General features: G+C 41.4%; 1 protein-coding gene across 1 annotated transcript in view; it reads left to right on the forward strand.

The window, feature by feature from the left end:
• SLC35F1 (solute carrier family 35 member F1) overlaps positions 1-22826 on the forward strand; it is a gene marked incomplete at its 3' end in the record, with an annotated part of 183771 nt that overhangs the window by 144956 nt on the left and 15989 nt on the right. Inside the window, exons 4-5 of the mRNA XM_014525829.1 lie at positions 5350-5477; positions 20751-20910. Of these exons, the coding sequence (XP_014381315.1) occupies positions 5350-5477; positions 20751-20910 (288 nt within the window). The remainder of the gene's footprint in view (positions 1-5349; positions 5478-20750; positions 20911-22826) is intronic.

The following is a 22826-nucleotide window of genomic DNA, read 5'->3' on the forward strand; positions in this document are numbered from 1 at the left end:
GAGAGGAGAATACTGCCAGTCTGTGGTCTGAGACTTTTTCACTCTCTTGGTAACTGAGAGATGTGGATTCAATTCTCTCTGCCCCCAAACCAAGGTCTTCTATGTTGGGGGTGGGCACACATCTACACAAGAGGTTTACTGCAGACCTACCTAATTAGCTCCTCAGTGAAGTCTCTGCATCTACACACGTGGCCCTATTAGGCCACAGTAAACTAACTAACCTTGCCGTAGGTTAGTACTTGTAAATACAAGCACTGCCCTGCAACAGAGTTCTTTACTGCACAGTGATGCATGTGTAGATACTGACGGGGCTGGCTGGAGCATGAGTGTGCTTCAATGTTCTGGCTGCCTGCTAGCTAGACCCACACTGGAGCACCTTTGTGCCCCAGCTAGCCCCTCTGCAGCACGTTGAGCCAGGTCAGAGCAGCCCTGGGCTGGGTGTCCCAGGCACATGTGTAAAATGTGGTGCCCGGGAGCAATAACTCTGGTGCGATATACACCAGTTTATTGCTGCTCATTAATTTCACATGTAAAGTGTCCAGGATGTCCTTAACCACTGGGCTATGGGGCAAAAAGTAGCTAGCATCACCAGCACTATGCAGCATCAGATAGTCACTAGTTAGCTTTTTTCTATCATTAATGTGTCAAGGACTTTTGCAAAATTTATACACAAGTACACACATACACACACACACACACACACCCAAAGTGAAATTGGATCACAAAAAAGACCAAAAATACTCATCAGTTTCAGCATACTTGATTTATTTGGGGATGGCTATTTTGTTGTCTGTGATTTACGGGGGGGGGGAGGCAGGGAGGGCATAATCCTGTTTCTCCCATTTCAGATTATTGATAACAGCCTTTCTTGTAATGTTCTGTTTATTTTATAGGTAATGGGCCTGTTCTCTAGTTAGAGCAGAAGGATTTACAACACTGCTCCTACTAGCATTGATAGTAGTCACTTGTGCAAATTCACTTTTCATTGCATCTGTGAGAGAATAGACCCTACATATTTAAATCAGTTCACTGCCATGTCAACCACCAGGTTGCTCAATTCAGTTCCCAATAGTGCTATATTGAAAATGGAAAAAAGAGCCTTAGTATAATGGTAAATAACACTGCAATCTAGTTACTGCAGCACTTTGTATTTTAAGAGTGTTTTGATCTTTCAAGCTAGAACACTTCTTTTGCCTTGATCTTTATTTTTGTTTTCTTCAGTCCACATTCCTCATGCTCAGAGTTTCTCCTACCCAGTCTTAGAAAACTGAACTTCTCTGTAAAATACTATAGATCTCATACTGCAGCCATAGGAATCAGAAATAGAAAAGAGCTGGCAGAACTAGTTTGTGTCTTTGTAGGTTAATGCAGCGTTGTTTGTTACTGCATATTCTCTACCATGTTGTCCAGTCTAGGTTCAAGTCAATGAGATGTCCCCATCTTGCCTTGGAAAACTAATCCTAACTCTACAGGCTAAGTACAGACAGTGAAAACACCTGAGGCTGAACCAATTCAGTCTTTGCAGGTTAGTCTAAGCTGCAAAGATTGAATCAATAAGCAAGTGAACAGACATTCACTTTTGATTCTGGAAATGCAGTCACATGCCAACAATGGCACAGGCCAGAAGCTGGGGGACACTGGAGCACACCTCCCTGCCTGTCTGAAGGAGACAACTTGGGCCAAGACTAGTCTGCTCACCCTGCAAGCAAGGGTGTGCAGGGGAGGTGAAAAGCATCCTGGGATGGTGGGGAACTGTGAATTAACTTCAATCTGGAGGGGATGTGGGACAGAGTTAACCTAAATCAGTTTACTCCCATACTACATCTATCCAGGTTAATCTTAAACCAGTTTTGTCTGTTTTGAAAGTGGTTTATGTGTACTGAACTTCTGTTGTGTTACAGATTTGAACCCGTTTCTGATCACTTCTACTGGGTTAAGTGTAATTTCTGTCCTTTGTCATAGTGTCTATCATATCATTCTGTAGAAAACTCACAGGGAGGGCAGATCTGCCTGGAAATCTCTGTAAGCCTCTCCTCACTGATTTCATAATATAATATGAGATCACTGATCCAAGGTTTGTATGGATCCAGAAGATGGAGAGGAGCATGGCCCTCTGACTGCAGAAATGCCTCCAAATCCAGTAGAAAACCCTGCAGATCTCAGCACATCTATGGAGGGCAGGACCATATATGCAAAGGGATAGCTCATTAAAACTGCTCCTATGTTTTTTCTGTCCTCCAACATCCCTAGCGGCAAATCTGAGGGTGTAGTTCTGTCATAAGCCCCTTTTGGCCAGGTTTAGATATTACACATTTACCAGTCTAAGCAATCAGAAACCAGTCTATAACCATAACAGAACAGAAGTTTGGCACACAAAGCCAGTCTGTACCTATAACAGAACAGATGTTCAGCACACATAGACTGGTTTAAAAAGTATGGAACCTGGTCTAAGATTTGCTCCCCCCACCAAAGCACAAATGTGTGTTCTGTTTGCTACCAACCTAAACTATGCCATTTACAGAAAAACGCATAACTTGAGACCGATTCTTCCTTGGGCTCTTTGAATGTCTGTACCTAGCATTTGTGTGTCTTTTCGTAAGGAACTGAGGAAGCAAAAAGGATAGGAATTAGGCCGTGCTTCTGCGATGTGCTAAAGCTTGTGACATGGGATACAAACAAGCTTAATGTTAATCACAAGCTTATGTGTTCCTCTGAATAGGGATGGGTGCAAACAGGTTGAAGTTAAGCGTGATCCTAAGTGCTTTTGGAACCTTAACACTGACAAGTGTCAGTGTTAATTTAGCTACCAATATATTGTGTTAATGCCATGCACAGTGCACTAAGTGCATCAATTAATTCTATACCTTTCCTTAGTTTGATTCCATTGTTCTTTTAATTTTTAAGCAAAGAAAAAATTAATACTATAAGCATGTCTTTCCATTATGCCGACACTTTTTAGTTGGGTATTTTCTAGGTGTGTCAAATCATTGTGGCATTGTAAATCCTAACGATGTATTTTCAAAATCCTGGGAAGGGATTTACCTGCATTACTTGCGCTGATGTTGATGGGAATCACACAGCTAAATCCCCAAAAGCTGATTTCAAAATGCATTCTTTAATGTTCAAAAAGCAAACATCCAAAAAGGAATTTTTTTGCATGTTCAAATAGACATGATAAATGCCTAAACTTATATCATGCACCTATTCAGCAGCATAAACAAAATGTTGTTTTTTCTAGTCAGAGCTCATTTAAAGCATAAAGGTTGATGGAAACGTATGATATCCTGAAAGGGACCAATTTATTCAGATCCAGTTTTTTTAATTACTTATTGGCTGTTGTCTGGGCAAAATACTTAGTATAATCTAGGTCCTGACTCCTGCTGTTTCTCTTCTTCTTACTACATAAACAAAGTCTGTTTTTATCTATTGAATTTTACATTCTCACTGTCACTGCCAACAGCAGATCATCAGGACTTGCTTAATGATGCCCCATTATAACAAATGTGTGTGGGTGTATTTGTTAATGAACAAGCATCAAATAATTCAGGGTTTCCTTCAGAGACAGACACTCAGGGTGAAATCTGTTCCAGTCAGTGGCACAATTCCCATTGATTTCAGTGGGGCTAAGTTTTCGTGTCCAAGCTTTTGAATGAATATCTGAAGGATTTGCCCCTCTTATGTACAGCAATAGGTCTGAGTTTTCATATCTCTGATATTTCTGCTTCTGTGTGCACCAGAAATACAGAGCCCCACATTTTTTACTGGTAATGACAGTGTGTCTTTTCCAGCTGGAATCTAGAGATGTAGAGGCATACATGACAATGAAAAATAAATGAAAGTGCAGCTGAGAAAGATGCCCAAACTTTTTCAAACCTTCCAAAGTTTTGGTGCTGGTTTTCAGAATGGTTCAGAATATTTCTTTTTTATTTATCCTAGTTTGTCCATTGTTAATTGTTGTTGTACCTGACACTAAAAAGGTGTGCAGACACATACAGATCTGCAAAGATGTATTAATAGTATCTTTTTAACTTCCCCAAATGGTTCAAATTTATCTGAAAAATTATACCAATGGTTCAAGTCAACTCTTATTATATCCTTTTGTAGACTATAACCTCTTTAGTGGTTGTGGGTCTATATGTACACCTCTACCCACCATGGGTTTCCAATTTTGATTAGTAGATGTTTGCATAATACCTATAAATACTAATAGGTTTGCCCATTCTCACTAAGTATTTGGTTTCTTTTTGAAGTGAGACCAGTAATAATCCTTGGTCTAACATTAGGACTGTTTGACCTTTCAGAAGTTGTGGATTTGATCTGTAAGCCATGTTGCACTGACAGTCTTCACACAGTGGAAATTAAGTACTGTGTGATTGACAGGATTCCTCTACAAGGGCATTGTAGAACAAATCTGCCTGCTTCAAAAATTGATTCTGCAAGCAGAGCTACCTGTCATGCACAACCTGTTTGTCTCAGAGCAGCCTTTCTCTAAACAGTGTTAAGGGGCTCTTGTAGATGTGCAGGGATTTCCAGCGCGTCAGAGCACACTCAGTTAATCAAATCTGCTGGTGCACAGAAATTGATGCACTCTGGCAGCCTTCTGTGTCATGTGTATCAGCATCCCCATACTTAACAAATGGCAGTGGGGCTCTTTGAAATAAAATACATTCGACGAGCTTTAGTTCAAAGCGCCCCACCACCATTTTTAAAGTGCTCAGCGCCACATCCCAAAACACGTGTAAAAATGCCCTAAGAGTCCAATGTTTTGAACCTAAGATCACAATAGCTGTCTTCTAAACTTTGTAATTAGCTCCAATTTTATTCTGTTACTACCCTTATTTCTCTTTTACCCGTACGCACTATTAAGCTCCAACTTTAAATGAGAACCTTTCAGGTCATGTGAACCAAAGTCGTGGTTCTTTGGCAGACAAAAATTAAATCGATACACTGAGCAAAAAATATTCTTATAAAATACATAAAAATGACGCCCAGATAGGCATATATTTAAACATTTGTTTGAACCCCAGTTGTTTTCTTGGCAAGCTTTTTAAAACTCAGGTGAATTGAAAACACAATCAACCAATCCTTCTTTGTTGTGCTGATTGGATATTTCAAAACAAATAAGGCATTAGTTTTTACCTGATCTAGAATGTTTTTTTAAAATATATTAGTTTTTAACTGTGTTTTAGGACTTGGATTGACATCCTGTTGCATTTTTTCAAGTCATGTAATTGCAAGAGATCACAGCACAATCTCTCATTACGTGACAGTTTTGTGGGTGTAGATGTATTTGTTTGTTTGTATGTTTGTTTGCTTATGAATGTTTTCCTGTTTCCTTTACTGCCACAGGAGAGGAAAACTTGCTGGCAATTTTGAAACGAAGATGGTGGAAGTACATGATCCTGGGGATAATAGATATAGAAGCCAATTACCTGGTAGTCAAAGCTTACCAATATACCACTCTTACTAGTGTGCAGGTAAGAAGTCATAAGTTTTCCTCTTTCAAAGCTGGATTCTTTACTCAAGGTTGATGTTTCCATTGACTTCTATGTGTCAAGGTCAGGCATACTGAAGAATCCTTCACTGTCTTCCTATATTATGGTTCCGACTCATAAGCATTTAGGTTTAATATTTGGTGAATTTTACTAGAGTTGGAATGTTGTCATACCTGTGTTGGTCCAGGAAATGTACAAGAGACAAAGATTTTTTTGTAATATCCTTTATTGGATCAGGTATATGGTTGGAAGAGCTATTGGACAAGTTTCAGGCATACAGCGACCTTCTTCAGGGACCTGAGGGAGGCCACTTGGGGCACCTATACACATGACAGACCTCTGCTCCAACATGTACTAATTAGCATGTGTTGGAGCAGGCTTGATTAATTGAGTCTGCTGTGAGTCTGCTGGAGCGTGCTAATTAGCACACTCCAGCAGCCTCCACGTCACATGTATTCAGCACCCCCGTGTTTCAAAATGGTGGCAGGGGCACTTTAACTAAATGAGCTTTAGTTCAAGCACCCCCGTTGCCATTTTGAAGTGCGGGGCATTGAATACATGTGATGCTGCAGGCACTTTAATTAGAGTGGCTCTGAGAGCCACTCTAAAGCAGCCCCCACCCCACTGCGAAGGAAGCCCTACATGCCCCAAAAGCTCGTCCAGCAGTTCTCCCAGCTGTACAGTTGGTCCAGTAGAAGATATCACAAAAAATACTTGCCTCTCGTTAATTTTACTACCATCCTTTATTCACCCAGTAGAAAAACAGGAGGATCAATTCTTAGGCACATTACAAAGGCTCACGTTCTTGGGCTCAGCCTACTTGGTTTGCTCTTTTAGGCATACATTTTTAAAGAGTACAACACTTTTTGTGGACTCAATTTCCACTCAGACAAAGATGCAACATTTTTTGCAATTCATATTTAAATTATAAGGGCAAATCCTGTCATTTAAATAATATGTTAATTGTTGCCTTCAGTCAAGCAATTGTAGATATCAAAAAAAGATATGATTTCAGGTTCAGTTTACCCCTCAAGAACAAAATAAAAGACAAGCTACATGAGTCTTTAAAGATCTGGCCTGCATATTTTAAATCCAAACACGGAAGATTCAGATTTGTTCCGTTTCAGTGGAGAAATGAGTAATAGAAATGTTTTTATAATAGAACGGAAAATATACATCTTGGGAAATGGCTATGCACCTTGTTGCCAATTGTTCAGAAATAAGCACACTCCCATTCCATATTATCTCTAAATAACAGGGCATCACTGGATAGTCTGTATCTTATTTACACTTTATTTGCCTGAAACTTGCTCTAAAGCCAGCAAAATAAATGAGCAGCAGTTAATGTTCTGCAAAACCAGAGATAATTAGGAACATATCTCTTCCATAGTTGAATGAGCGATGATGGAAAATGCTGAGTGCATTAGTTGTACCTGAATGAGAAGCGAGAACAATGGAGAACTTTTGCATCTAAGATTTACACTGAACATTCAAAATCAACGTGAGCAACTGCAAGCACATCTGCTGCCAGCATTTGACTTTGAGAACTCTTTGACACGTGCCTCAGCATTTAACATTACCTTCAGGACCCTTTCAAAGGATATTAGTCAGAATGTAATAAAACACGACCCTCACACACAACTCTGTTATTTTATACCTTTCAAAAATGTATTTAAAAAACCCCCCACAACATCTGCATGACTACATTTGTATGTTACCCTGTTTGCATGTTCTACCACTTTAGTATTTAAATTTCTGAGGTAAGGGAGGAAGTAGGAAAGAAACATCTGATACCTTTTTAACCCTGTTTCACATAAAGGAGGTAAGGAAGTTCTATCTTCTTTCCTGTAAGGCTTGAAGAGAATAACCTATACCAAGTGGCAACAAGTGCTGCATTTCCCATTCCCTTCCCATATTTGTTCTGGACTGTTTTATTAGTGTTTGCTTACATATGGAGTTACTTGGTGATATTGCAGTGTTTTAAATTCATAATCTGTCATAATGTGAATTAACTTTTACATGTAGATAAGCCCTAAGATCAGGTAGAGTGAGATGAGCATGTGCTAAAATGATGAGTGAATCAAATAGAGAGAGAGAGAGAGAGTGGAGAACAGGGCCCTTCTCTTCAGGGACTTTCCATGACTTGATTCTACATCATGTGAGGTACTGAATGCCATCACCAAACACTGGCAGGTAGCAGTGCCTTGCAAAATTGAGTCCTAAGAAACCCTGAGCCACGTTTTAAGCCTGTGCAAATCAGCATAGTTTCAAGTAAAAACACTGCTCATTTACACCAAATGAAAACCTAACTCCTTCACTGACTTTGTGAGGATTTTATTCTGGACAGACTTTTGTTCCTATGCTTCCCTGATGTCTAGAAAATAAATATTTTATGGTACTGACTTGTTAATAGATCGACAATGACACTTCAATAAAAGACAGTATTTTCAGAGCAGTGGTACATGGACCATTGCAATTGAAAATCAGTTTTACAGCATATACCTTTTTTCTCATGAAGTCTCTGCTCCATCAGGCAAAAATAACATGCAAATGTACTGAACCTGTGGTGCTCTTAGGAGAAAACATTAGGCAGCTCCCAAAAACGAAAAGCTAGAAATGCCTTAATTATAGACATAAGCTTTGTTGAAACTGATTTGCAGTTCCAGCTTCAGTCTGTAATTCCAAGCCTTGGGTGGTGGTGTTTGCCAAATAATATTACACTCCCTAGGATAGGCACATTTTCCAATTTAAACTGTCTTTTTATTATGTGTACTAGTCCACCATGTCATAAAGACAGCTAGTGTGGGTACCTGTACAGTTGTGCAAGTCCAATTCCCCACCCAGGCTAATTAGTCCTGGAGACAGCCATGCTTACACCCTGGGGAATTATGCAATTATGCGCCCACACAATTTTGCGCATGAAAGGTATAATAATTGCATATTTTTGCATAATTTAACTGCAGACGGATTTATGCCTCTACCTCTATGATGTGGAGGCACAGAACTGTGTGCTTGGACAGCTGGGTGAGTGAGGAAGGGAGCTCCTACCTGCAGGAGGAGGGGTGGCATGGGGTGTGTGTCTGGGTGTGGGGTTTGTGGGTGTATATGGGCCATGCACCATTGGGCCAGGCCAGCCAGCTCAGTGCCTCTACGTGGGGCTTCCAACACTCCAGTGGGAAGCCACCCACAGAGACATGGAGCCCACCCGGCCCAATGACATGCGGCTCCTGCCTGCAGTGCTACAAGCCCCACATGCTGGTACAGAGCCAGCCTGATCTGGTGTGAAGATGCACACAAGTGAGCTGGGCCAACTCCATGCCAGCATATGCAGGCCCTGGGATTCAGCCAGAGATTCGTGCTGCCGTGGCTATGAGCTCCCTGAGGGCCTGTTGCCTGCTGCCACTGAGCCACCAGTGGCAGGGGCTGTGTACCATGCAGGGAGGGGAATATGTGGTAGGGGAGGCCATACCTACCCACAAACCCACACCCTTTCACAACACCCCCACAAACCCCACACCCACCCTAAACACCACATACTCCCATACTCACACCCCCCATAAACCTCACACCCACCACAAACCCCACACTCATCCACATCCCTCCCCACACACACACCCTTACACCGTCACAAATCCCCCCCATACACACGCCCCACCCCCACCCCCAACCATACAAAGTACCTGCATATATTTCTAAAAAAGGTTCAAATAGTGCTATATTTAGTTTAATTTGTACAAAAAAAAAAAGTAATTAATTTTGCCTCATTTTGAGTTGTTCTGCACGTTATTTTGATTTTTTTCTGTGCATAATTCCCTGGGGTGTAACTGCTAGAGTGCAAGCATCTCTGCACAGCACTGTATTCTGCTACCTGTAATAACATCTCTCTTACCCCCCTACTCCACGAGCACATTACCTAAAACTTGTTCTAACAAGCCTTACTTCCTTGTAGCCACATCTGCATGAGATACTGATTGCGCAGTTGTTACTATGGAGTCATTTAGTACTTGTATAAGCAATAGTACTTCTTTATACAAGTACTGAATGATTGCACAGTAACTGGAGTTACTGTGCAGTACCATTGACAAATGGCTTTTTCATGACACTGACTGCACAGTAGCTCATTACTACTGCGCAGTAGGGCTGTGCGAAGCTTCAGTCACTGATTTGATTTGGAGGAGATTCGGCCCAATTTGGCAGCTGAATCTCTGAATCAAATCAGGAGACCCATTAATCTCTCCAGATTGAATCAGATGCCTCCAATTCAATTTGGAGAGATTCGATGATTCGGCAGTAGATAGCTTTATATGTTTTTTCTACGTACCTCAAGGTACCAGGCATGACTCGTGAACGCTGAGATGGTGGGGTGAATGGAGTGTCCCGGGGGGGGTCCCCCGTGTGCTCGACGGTGGACCCAGAAGTGGACCAGAATTATTTCCAGTCCACTCCCAGGTCCAGTGCCAACCGTGCAGGGGACCCCCTCACTCCCTGGCTCGGCGACTGGGGCCTCCTGGGTCTGGGGGGCCACCTGGGGTCTCCTCGTGGCTGATTGCTGAGCTGGGGAGGCTTGGGGGAGTCTCCCAGGTGCTCAGCGGCACACCCAGAAGTGAACTTGAAGTACTTCCTGTCCACTTCCGGGTCCACCGCCAAGCACACGGGGGACTCCCCCACACTGCCGTGGAACACTCCCTCCACCCCACCATCGCAGGGTTCATGAGCTGTGCCTGGTACCTTGAGGTACGTAGAAAAAACATACAAAGCTGTTTCTGGCTGAAACGCCGATTCTCCAAATCAGAATTGAATCTTCAGATTCAGCCAAATTGAATCAGGACAGTGAATCACGTAATTAAATCACTGTCTCCCGAATTGCACTGAATCTGAATTGAATAATGCCTGATTTGCACCCCTACAGCGCAGTAGTATCTCATCATGCTTCCTGCTAGACATCACTACTGCGCAGTAGTAACAAGCTACTGTGCAGTCAGCGTTTCATGTTGACACAGCCTTGTTAGGAAGTAAATAGTTTCTGACGAGTTTTCCATGCAGCTCTCATTAGATTTGATTGGAAAGTAGAGTCATTCTAATTAACGAGGTTATACTGGTATAACCTTAACTTCTGGATGTGCTTCAAATTGAATATGGCTGAAATGCTCATTCCTCCAGTATCACTATTTGATAGTGAGCAGTTCAGTCAGTTCCCCAGGGCACCATCGTGATATAGAAACAAAGAACAGTACGGTTGAGAAACAAAATGATTCCCTCTCTTTTTCTGTAAATAATGTAAAAGTGAGAGTGCTTGCACTACAGACCATGCTGTTTATTACATTTAAAGTCAATCTGAAGTTTACAGCTTAGACTACAAGGTATAGGACCATTACTGACTTCCTTTATGAGTAAGTCATTATATAATTCTCCATCTGCAGCTTCCATGGAAGGAACTGGTAATAGCTCAGAGGAGAGAATGCTGGATTAGAATACCGATAAATCTGACCCGGTGTTGGACTTCCTATCTTCCCTAGAATATGGCCTTTCCATTTTATATCAGAATGTCTTGGCACCAGTCTTGGCCTCATAGGCCGCATCCAGATGAGCACGGCCGTGCAGTATGTGGCACTGCAGACATGTCTGTGGCGCCACATACTACACATTTAGATGTTCTCTGTGCTGCAAGGGCACACTGCCTATGCATGTGCTGCTCCACCTTTTTTTTTCTGCGGGCTTTTTTCACCCATGGATATCCGGGGGGATATCTAGGGGTCAGAAAATTCTGCAGGAAAAAAAAGGCAGAGCAGTGCATGGATCGGTAGTGCCCACTGCTCAAAAGCGGAGCCAGACTGTCCAGAGCCATGCTCCAGCTGACAGCCAGAATCTGCATGGCAGAATTGCTGCAGCCCCAGAAAGCCCCCAGACCCCCAGGTAAGGCTGCTGGAGCCAGCCCAGTGTTGACCCCAGCCTCCTCTACCCCACCCTGGGTAATTTGCCATGCGCCAAAGTGCGCATGTCACAGACATTCCCTGGGGACAAGTAGTGGGGGCACAAGGTACGGTGTACGGTGCTGCTACTTGTCCCCAGGGGAACCAAACATCCACAGTCATCTGGATGTGGCCATATTTTCTCAGTCTGTCCCTCTTGTGTCAACATCATGGACATCCCTGCATGTCATGATAGTACAATCGCAACCACATAGTCAGGCTAGTCCTGCCTAGCTGATGTCACATAGTATCTTATTTCATTTAAAATTAAACACTGAAGAGGTCAGTGTGTTTTGAAACAGTCAAATTCACCCAGAAGGTACCACAGATTGATTATTCAAGAGGAACCAATATACTGTAAGGATATCACATTTAATACCCTCACATTTTGAACTCCTAATTCCCAACTGCCTATAAACATGTAGAATATTCCCTAGTTTGCTTTGGCAGATTAATCCAAACTGCATTAGGTTGTGCAGTCCTCTTGAATTTCAGCGATTGCAGGTGTATAAAAAGCGTATCTAACACTCCTGTGTACTTTAGAATTAACTCCCTTAGGACTGATTTTAGGATTATACAGTTAACTTTTAAGACTGTATGTGGTGATGCTTTCCTTATTTATCCTAGCTGTTTTTACACATCCCTAGTGTAGGCCTGTAGAAGATTTAATAACTATTCAAGATTCTTTTAAGTATAGTTAGGGATACCACTTTCTACTGTAGATAAAATTCTTGTCCCCTGAGGTATTAAAAGATATTGAAGTTCTTTCAGTTATTTAGGTCTAGATTCAGTATACGCAGGAATGTGTGTGTGTAGGTATATATTCCTGTGAAAACTGTTTGCATGAACACACAAAGACCTCAGCTTCCTTGTCTGCATTTACAGTGCATTACATCATGCACGTTCTACCAACTTCATTAACTTCGTATGTGCTACAAATGTATCTAACCTTGTCTTTAAGTTAGGTTATTTCCCAGTATATCAAATAGCTTCATAAGACATATTCTTTCTCACTCTCTCTCTTTCTCTCTCTCAGACGCACACACCCAGCCGTGTGTGTGTGTGTGTGTGTGTGTGCGCGCGCGTGCGTGCGTGCATGCCTGTCTGTGGTTGGGTATACAAGTATACTCCATATATATGTATATCAATATGTAGACTCTACTGCTTTTTACTCTTACATGCATTTGGTGCTGTTCTTTTGTATTATCTAGTATTAATTGTTATTCTTTTTGCTTGTATGTTAAACACATCATTAGTCTGGTTCTTCAAACCACTGGACCACATTACTGTCATATGTGCATATGGAGCCATAAAAACATCACTGCAGAAAAGACAGCCATGTTTCCAACTGATGATTTAGCTGGTAATTTATCCCTTGGGCACTCAAGCCTTTGATTGACATGATGAAAACAAAAGTAGTAAAACCTGGAATTTATAGACACCAAGAGACAAGTGATAAAACTTTGTTACTGATGTTCTGTGCTGCTTGTGAATTACCATGAGCTTTAGTAATATATCACTGTTCCAATTACCTTTGGCAGTTTTCATACCTCAACAAATGCCACCAGGAAAGAAAAGGAGTTAGCAGTAAGTGCTTATCATAGGAGGGCCGTATGGCAATAGACTTTGCTTACTCTTTGGTCCCTGTAGAGTTAGTGTGCATTGAGGCAGAAGGTGTGAAATAATTTTAAAACACACCTGGAATATTAGGAGCAGAGGAACTGCAATACTATTCTACCTATTCTGGCATCTTTTCTCTAGCAATGGCTAAGGCAGAATGTTTCAGAAGAAAATATAAATTCCCTTAATGTGCATAGGATCAGTCATATTTTAGTGTTCTGTGAAATATTTTTGCACGGTGAGGGATTAACGCAATGTGAGTATGGTTTACAGAACAGGCACAGCGAAAAAGTATTAAATTCTGTGCATACATATAACAGGAAGATGCTGTGTCAAGACTTAAAAGGCAGAATTGTATTTCCTTTACACACCCAAATGGCACTTACCCAGCTGTGTAACTTCCGTTTTTAGAACAAAAGCACAAGTGCTGTTCTATTCCATGTGTCAACTGAGCATGTATAGTAGAGTGTACTCTGCCCAGGCAGATACATAGTTCTGTACTCATATAAATGAAATGTTAGCCAGTTAAAAAACTGATGGTTTGGGTGTTAGAAAACAGGAGAGGAGGACGCATTCACATTTTAGCCCTGTGGTTAAGGCACTCGCCTAGGAAGCAGAAAACCCATGTACTATATCCTTTTCATTCAGGGGGAATTTGAACTTGCATTTCTCTGACTTACTAACATAGGGGTCTAGCCACTGGTCCACAGGTTAAGCATTATTCAGACCCCTCTCCAGCCCTCCTCTTGAAGCTGGACCTCTGGGCTGCCAGGAAAGGGAGATATGTAGGACCTGGAAGACCAAGCCAAGCAACGTATATTTGGCTTAATGAGATAACTGCTATCTTGGATGGTGGCCAGTGGGTCATGTGTTCCAGCCTGGACCTTTGTTCCTAATGGGTCAGAAACTTCCTCACTGTTTTTTATCCATTTTTATAATGAATATTAAAGGCAAGATGCAGATACTCAGCTTCAAAGGGACATTGGAGAGGTGACTGCATAATGCCTGATCTGTGGGCCTGGTGGTTAGAGTGGAGGACTGGGATATGTAGATTCAAACTTTCTCAGGTAAGAGGGGACCTAGAGTCTCAATCTCCCACTTTCTGGATGAGCGCAGGGGCTTGCTTCTTCTTCTGGCATCTAATGCCTACTAGCCATGTTTTTTTGCCCAACTATAATTTTGGGACAAATGCTCACCTCAGGTATGCAGATATGGAGCAAACTACCAGCCTAGACAGAGTGAAGCCTACTGCACATGCTCAGTAGCCACATGGAAGTTTGCATGTCCAGACTACATGGGGAATAGAATTACTGGCTTTGCATAGGTTCCAAAAATGGCAGCTACGTGGTTGGGTACCTGCCCTTTGGGTGCATAAAGAGAAAAATCTGCCCAATGTCCCCTTGAAGAGCAGGTTGCCTTTGTTTCAGTAGTGGATTTTGAAATGCTTTCTTCTTGGTATTTGGACTGTAAAACCTCCCACCAGAATCAGCTTAGCCAGGTAACCAGGGTCCTGAATCTAATAACTGAACTTGTTCTGAGCCAAAATCTCTGCTTCTGTAAGCATACAAAATTCCACGAGAGTTCATGGAACAGCATCCATTTCAAACAGCTGTGAATCTGGTCCTCTGTTTCCATCTTACACATAACTGCAGGTGCTCAAAAGCAAAGGCTTTGCCAAGAGTGACATCAGTGAGTTTCCTTTGGCTGAGAACTTCTCCAGTTGTTCTTGGCTTATCCTACACTAACTACCTGTCACTGCTGACACTGGGAGGATTCTAACTAGTTACCTGGAGATAAACATCCATTTCCAGCCTCCGTGAGCGAGCCAATTTCAGAAATATCAGAGGTGCTTCACAGCTCCTGTCCCCCTCTAAATGAGCTGCTTCTGACTGTAGTATGTACAGCAAAGGAAGAAGTGAAGTCAGGGAATGCCTGTCTGTACTCATTTTATTCATACATGCATTTAACCTCTGCTTTTGTTGCGGTACCTGCATAGATTTTCCATGCCTTTAAATCAAATCAATAAAATTCTTCACCTGTTAGGAGCATGCACACATGCACGGTCATTCATGTATACCCTGTCCTCGAATTAAAATATAGATTCAGGATTGAAACTGAGGCAGTAATACCACTGTGAATATCGGAAACACCATAGAGAGTAGTGGGAGTAAAGGATGAAGAAGCGCATCTTACAAAGTTTTCTAAAGAAATCAAGATGCAGTGTTGCTCATTCTTGGCAAAGAAAAGTGAGCAGCTGAGCCACATTCTGAAGAATGAGGAGAGACAAGAATTGGTTTTACATAGTTATTCTTCAGTCTTGAAAATAAATATCACAGACACGTCATTGGTGAAGTGACACCTCTTACCATTTGTGTTCAGCTTCAGAAGGTCAACAGAGCTAATAGAACCAGCCAGGAAATAGAATTTCTATCCCATGGGAAATTCTGACATTTCAAAATGTAATCCCAAATCAGGACAAAATGTCAAAATTTACTGTAGAACACAAGTTCCAAAATATTTTGTTTCGGAAACATCTAAACACCTTCATGAAACCTTTTCACATTAAAACATAAAAATATGCTATAACATAATATGATATTGCATATCATATTAAAATGTCATACATATATCTTACAAGCAGAATATGGTGTAGGATATAACATGATATAATATATAATGCTGTTATAATATTAGATATTATAAGAATGTATTGAATACTCAATATAACACATTGCTGTGGGTTGGGTGTACCACCTTTCATTTACGATAGTGATAAAAATTCATTAAGATTTTTGATGGAACCAAAAAGCAGAAGCCTCCAGTGAAAATGCTGGGCTGTGCGTGGCACATCTAGGAGCAGGGGTGTTCCTGGGCACTGTTTCAGGAAGGTTTACAGGTCTGTGAAAGAAAGACAGGAAGGCCAGATAAGCTCAGAGCTAAGAAAGTCAGAAAGCATAACACACAACCGCAGGAGCTCTAATAGCATGCCTAAAGAAAAAAAACTGAGAGCTTTTGGGTTAAGTGTTGGCTGAAAGAGGTTTCCAACTGTAAGCAAACTGTTTTCTGGTGTTGGTTTCTCTTCTGTCAAGGAAATAGGCCTTTGTACATTCTTTGTAAATACCTGGGGTTACATTGTTAATTGACTCTATCAGTAGTTTCTCCTAATAAAAACAACCCACAGGGTTCCTTGTTATCCATTTATTCCTGAATTTTGGATAACTATTTGGATGCAAAAAAGGGATAACATTTAAAATTAGGTAAGTCTTAAAAATATTTAAAATAAAAGGTATTCAACACAACAAAAAAATGAAATGCAAAAGTTAGAAACACAACAAGGTAAAATTTAATTCAAATGCTTTTGAAATATTTCAAAAAATAATCAATATTGACCCATTTTGGCCTGGGGCATGGAGCACAGTGTAGCTCTGGTCCCAGCCCAGCCATGCACCAGCAGTTGCAGTGGCAACAGCTCCAGCCGTGGGACGTCAGAGCTACTGTATGGCTGGGCCAGGGTCAGAGCTTCATGTGCTCCATGCGCCAGGCTGGAACAGGACTGGAGCCGCGACTGCTGGCAAGCAATGGGGGAGCAGAAATTGTGGGGGGCAGAGTGAGCAGGTAAAGTGGTGGGGCAGCTTTTTGTTCTATGTTGAATGGGGAAAAACCCTTGTCTTGGATTCAAATACATATGGTAGGTAAATTGAGCGTGTATGGTTTTATGTAGCTGGAGTATGGCTAATTATGAAAAGCAGTAAAAACCATTTCTCAATTTAAGTATGAGAAAAACGCAAAATAAGTGTCAGGAGGTTCATTGTTCAGCAAAAGATGCTAGTGTAGTATGCTTACAAATTCATTTATTGAGTCAGTAGTAGGAAAGGCATGTTCTTAACAAGGCAAAATGGTGCATGAATTTGATAGTGTGGGGTTTTATTACTTTCTCTCCTTATGATTTCAAAATGAAAGTAAGCTTAGCAGGAGGTGCAGCTGATCTGCTAAGTGCTGTTCATGATGACTACTCAGATTTTCACAGAGAACTGGCATTTCCCAGATCTGTCACATTAGAGGCATCCAAAAGGGAATTTCTAATTAGAAGAGGTGAGGTGGGGGCAATGAAGTCCCTCTTGACACTGAATCCTAGTCCTTATAGCAACTGCTGCTGCAGTACCTCAGGGCTAGTTACTGACAGGTGGCAGCTGTGAGGGAAAGCTCTCACCACACGATTTGCTTGAGGGCAGTGCTAATGAGAAGCCCTAACCTGAGGAAGGGTTTTGCAATTGGGGGGAAAAAATTCAGTGCATGTTTAAAAAAGAAGAATCAGTTCAGCTTTTCTGTGTTGTACTCTGTTGGGAATTTGCTGACCAGCATTTTCCTTTTGATATTGAGGCATATAAATAATCTTCCTGTGCACTAGTGACTTTATTTCTGAAGATTGTTCAGGTCCTCTTTGCTGTATATAGTTCAGAGTATATTCCTGGATTGTACATGCATTCTCATTGCACTTGTATAGATCAGAGGGAATGTATGTATTGTCAGCAAGAGGATATATATTTTAATTCACAAAAGGAATAAAATAAGTAAAGTAATTATTTAGAAAGTGCTATCACTGGATTGTCTGTGAGCAATATAGGTCATCAACGTAGGCTCCAAGACAATGCGATAACTATTATAATCAATAGGCGTCTTCAACCAACTAAGGCAGTTTTGCCTAGCATGTTAAAATAAGAAGGTAAAGATTGCCGTATCAGAACAGATCAATAGGTTTTAGATTTGACTCATTGATTTAAGTTAAAAGAATTATATGGACAGACTTTTTAATAATATTTTCAGTTTATTTTCCCATCATATATGCCTTTAAAATAACAATATAAAGCAAATACATGATAAAAGCAGAAACATTAGAAAGACCAGGATATGTGCCTATGAGATATCACCATCATCTTTGTTACAAATGATTGTGTGTAATTAGAGCATCATGAAAATAACGATACTTGTGTCCATTTTCATGTAAGGGTGTAACTTTTCCCTTTGAATTAATTTTGATTATATAGATACACTTCAAGAACAGGTAGACAAAAAGCAAAAGATTATACCAAATGGGAAATATACTAGCAGTCAAATTGCTGTATGATGACTGACCCTAATTTACTAACAAGATGTTAAATATCATAAATGATACATGAGCTAAACATACCTTATTACCATAAAAGCTTTATAGTCAGGGAAACAAGGATTGTATTGTTAGGACAATCTGTTTTTTAATGACTGGAATAAACAACTGTTCTGCTGTGTAAATCAATCATAGTGCATTTATTATTTAATGACAAACCTTGATATTGAAAAATAGGGGTCCATTATAGAGGCTGCTCAGTATAATCAGCGTAATTTGCTCCGTTTCTTTTGCAATACAGTTAATTGAAAGACAAAAAGCAATAGGCAAGCTACAGTTTCACAGCATATTCTGTCTGCAGAAATCAGGATGCATATCCCTTTTTTCTCTTGTCCCAAACAGGTGTATTCCAAAAAAGGGACAGAGAGTTGAGGTTAGCCCCAGATAAATAAATATTAAAACAAAACCTGAACAATTGCTTGGCCACACACACTGTCTATTTTTATAGCCATTTTATGTTAGACTAAGCTATTGCTGTTTATTCTGCCTTCTCATTATGGATATAAAATCAGCTTAATTCATGGAAAAAATCTGGACTATTAAGTAACATTGCATACCTTTGTGGTATATAGCTGTTGTTCCTGCACTACTCTGGTTAATGAGTCAGATCTTGAGCTACTGACTTCAATTTGAATTTTGCTATTGACTTCAGTGGCATTTAAGTCAGACTGTATGAGTACATATACATATCTCAATATATTACCGTACAGAGATACTTGAGGTATCGCTGAGATACTGAAAGCAACATGGGCATGTTAGCGCAGCACTCTGCCCAAGCTAATCTATCCTACTTCTCAGGTGTAGACAGATGTTTTAGTGAAGCACTTCAAATCCCACACCAATATGAAGTGCTTCAAATTTGGAGTGCTTCAGCATCAGGCTGAAGACATATAGGCCCCTCCCATCTGAAACAGTTCAAAATGGCTTGAAGTTTCCCATCAGCTTCGAGGCTGGAGAGCAGACATGGTCAGTTTTGCTCCCAGAGGCCTCATCAGTTATAGGAATGGCACTGTCACCCCAGGGAACCACAAAAGGATGCCTAATATTTCCTTGCCTTGCAGTCCATGACTAAGCAGGAGGTGCTATCCCTCCTTTCCTTCTCAAAACAGGCATGGGCATGCTATTTCTCTTCTTCCAGAGCATCTTCCAGCTGCTGGGCAATAGCATGACAGCTCAAGACAGTTTGACCAAGGCCCTGGAAAGATGCCTCCTTGACATGTGCTACTTACTTTGCACCACTGATACCAATATACCTGAAGACAATGTCATGCAGGACACCAGGGAGGATGGCATAGATTTTCCAAGCAGCATCAGGCCCCCTAATGGCATCTACCTTGCCATCCTGTACCCTGACCACTGAAGCATGGAGTATATAAACTGCAAGGGTTTCTTCTCCAACACTGTGGACCACCCAGGCAGGTTTATACTATGACCACCAGCTGTGCAGGCAGGGTCCATGACTTCAGGGTCTTTAGGAACTGTAGGAATGACATGGGGGGAGTTTGCCCATGGGGATACTAACATCAAAGTGAAGAGGGTAACCATTTCCCTCCTTCAGCTATATGAGGACCGAGCATACCCACTCTTCCCCTGAATCACGAAGCCTTACACAGGGCACTTGGATGCTAGGAGGGACTTGTTCAACTACTAGCTGAGCATCTACCACATGACCATGAAAAGCACCTCCAGTGCTGACCTGTTCCAGTGGAGGGAACTGGGGGTGTGCCTGGACACCACAGAGTACTACCTACCCCAAATAGTTATCTTGGCCTGCATCCTCTATAACATCTGCAAGGTGAAAGGGGGAACCTTTCCAAAGGACTTGGCAGAGAGTGCTCAGTGGCTGGCAGGCCAGTACAAAGCACAAGAGGCTGAGCCCTTGAACCACAACCATCAGGGCATTCTTGTTAGGTACACCCTGATAGCCACTTTCAGCATTACTGACCAAACTCAGCAACAGAGCAGGGCTCTATCAAGCAATGCTCCCCGCCCTCCCAATCTACAGTAACTCTTCATAGTAGGCAGAAATCATCCTGCATGTTCCTTATCTTATACCATTATAGCATGTCGTTATGGCCTTCTTATACCACTCCTTCAACACTTTGACTTTGGCATAGCATCGATGCCAGTTGCAGTTGGCTTCTCCCAAGCAACCATTTTGGAGGCTATGCCTTTGTAGATGGTGTGGTTGTGGTGACTCCTCTGGAGTGAGCTGTGGGTGCTCTTGCATCAATCAGGTGGTGAGCGCACGGAATTTGCTGTGTATGAAGAGCTCCAGCAGGAGCCTACATTGAGCAATGAGCTCCCAGCTCATTACACATGCACAGCACAGCTAAAGGAGAGTGTGACCACACACCCCTCACTCTACTTCTGGATCTACTACCAAGTATAGCCATCAATAAATAGGCCTCCATTCTGCTCCTTTTGTCTTGAGTAACTCTTTGCATTCTAAAGTAACTTTTGTGGCAGCGTTTTGTTGACTTTATTTCTCCTCTTTGACAGCTCCTAGATTGCTTTGTCATCCCAGTGGTGATATTACTGTCCTGGTTCTTCCTGCTGGTACGATATAAGGCAGTGCATTTCATCGGGATTGTGGTCTGCATTCTGGGCATGGGCTGCATGGCAGGAGCAGATGTCCTTGTTGGAAGACAGCAAGGAGCAGGTGAGTGGATATGGACTTCTCATTCAAGAAAAACATTGTATCAAGCAATGTGAGAGGGCAGTAATGGGCCAAAAAGAAGGAAAGGTCCCAAGAACCCACCTGGAGTTTAAAATGTTGTGTTCTCCTGTGTCCAACCAAATTCACTGCCCCAAATTTATTCATTCAAGGAAGAACATGGCCCTTGCTAATGAATGTTAGTCCCCTCAGGTGGATGAGATGGACTACTAGAAGCATCAGCAGCCCCCATGCCTACCTTACTAGCTGCATTTTCAAGCCATACCGCTTTCTGTGGCCTGGGCCCTCCATCCACTCTATTCTCTCATTCCTCTTTTTCCCAGTTTTGCTTCCTACCCTTTTGCTCACTTCAAGCAAATACCCACCATCACTGGTTAGATACTTAGATAAATTACTATGCATACTGTATGATTCACCACATCCCAAAGTAAAGGTTAAATTTGGATTTGTCTGCACTGTACCTGGCAAGATCCTCCTACTATGTAAAATGTTCTTGTGGCACTTTGTGGCATTGTTCCAATAGTGTATGTTTAGTTACTATTACAGCACACTAATGGGCAGAATAAGCAAAGTTAGATTTCATCAATCAATATCTTCTATCACATTGGTAGTTCTAATGCCAACAAAAATGATATAGGAAGGGCATAAATTCTTTGCAAAGACTGTCAATTAGATACAGTTTTCAATCTTAATTAAAAGTACCAAATTGTGAGCGGAGCATAATACACTGAGATTTAAAATACTCGAGTCAGCTTTTGGAATACAAATCAACTGCTATAAAAACAGCATTTGCCTTGATGCTGGTGAACAAAAACAAGGCAGTCTGACAGATACTAAACCAGTCAATATTGCCCTGTCCCAAAGACTTCCAAACCATCTCCCTCTCCAAAAGCACTTCTGTCCCAGCAAAAAAGAAGCAGGCCTGTTTGGTCCTATGTATCAGCAAGTCAGAGCTGAGCTAATTTAAATTCAGACCCAACTGAAATCAAATGATTTCAAGCTCCAAAGGAAGCATCCTTTCTCCCTGGCTACCGAATCATCTGCTTTTTAGGAAGTGGTTCATTGGAAGCTTTCAGGACCAGGTTAAAGGGAACATACAGTGGTTCAGAGGCCAGAAAGCTGTCTGTAAGTACGCAGCTTACACAAGGAGTCTGCCCAGTGGAGTTCCAAGTTCCTTTAAAAGGAATTCAGTAGCAGTAGATCTGTTAAGTAACCCGTCTGTTGTACATTCATTAACAGATGTGCAACTACGGAGATGTCTGTTCAGGTTATTCAAAGCCAGTTGAATTAGGAAATTGGAAAAAACTTTGAAACTGAAACTGGGTTTGCATGAAATCCATTATGTGTTCTGTCTCCCTAGCAATCTACTTTGTTCACAGGATTTTACATGTCATGTTAAGCAAAATGAAAAAGCTAGATATAATGCATCAATTACTAGAGTAACTCTTCAGCCTGAGACTCTGAAGATTGTGTTGAAGAAGAAGACACTATTTGCCATATGCTCTGCTAAAGAGCACATATAGATATCAAGTAGTTTTATTCAGAATGTTCTATATGCATGCATTATTGCCTGTTCAAATGTAAACCTGGCCCTAAAAGACTGACTGTGCTTGTCGGTACATAGGGAGAAGACCCTCAGACAACTGCCTTTCATGACAAGTGTTCCAGCACCTTTAACATTGTAAAATGACTTTATTAAGAAGCAAGGATATATTTTTGTGTTACATGTTTCCCCTAAGGGAGTAAAATAGATGAGCTGAAACAATTTATGTTAAGGTGTCAAGATAGGCACTAAAAGTCTAAATAAACAAATAATAAACATTGACTGTAAAATAAAAGGCTTTAGGAAGCTCTTCCATAAGGAGCCTGGCACTGTTTATTGGATATTTTCCTGGACCAAG

Source organism: Alligator sinensis, unplaced genomic scaffold (genome assembly GCF_000455745.1).
Source record: "Alligator sinensis unplaced genomic scaffold, ASM45574v1 scaffold1091_1, whole genome shotgun sequence".
In the NCBI taxonomy this organism is placed as follows: domain Eukaryota; kingdom Metazoa; phylum Chordata; order Crocodylia; family Alligatoridae; genus Alligator; species Alligator sinensis.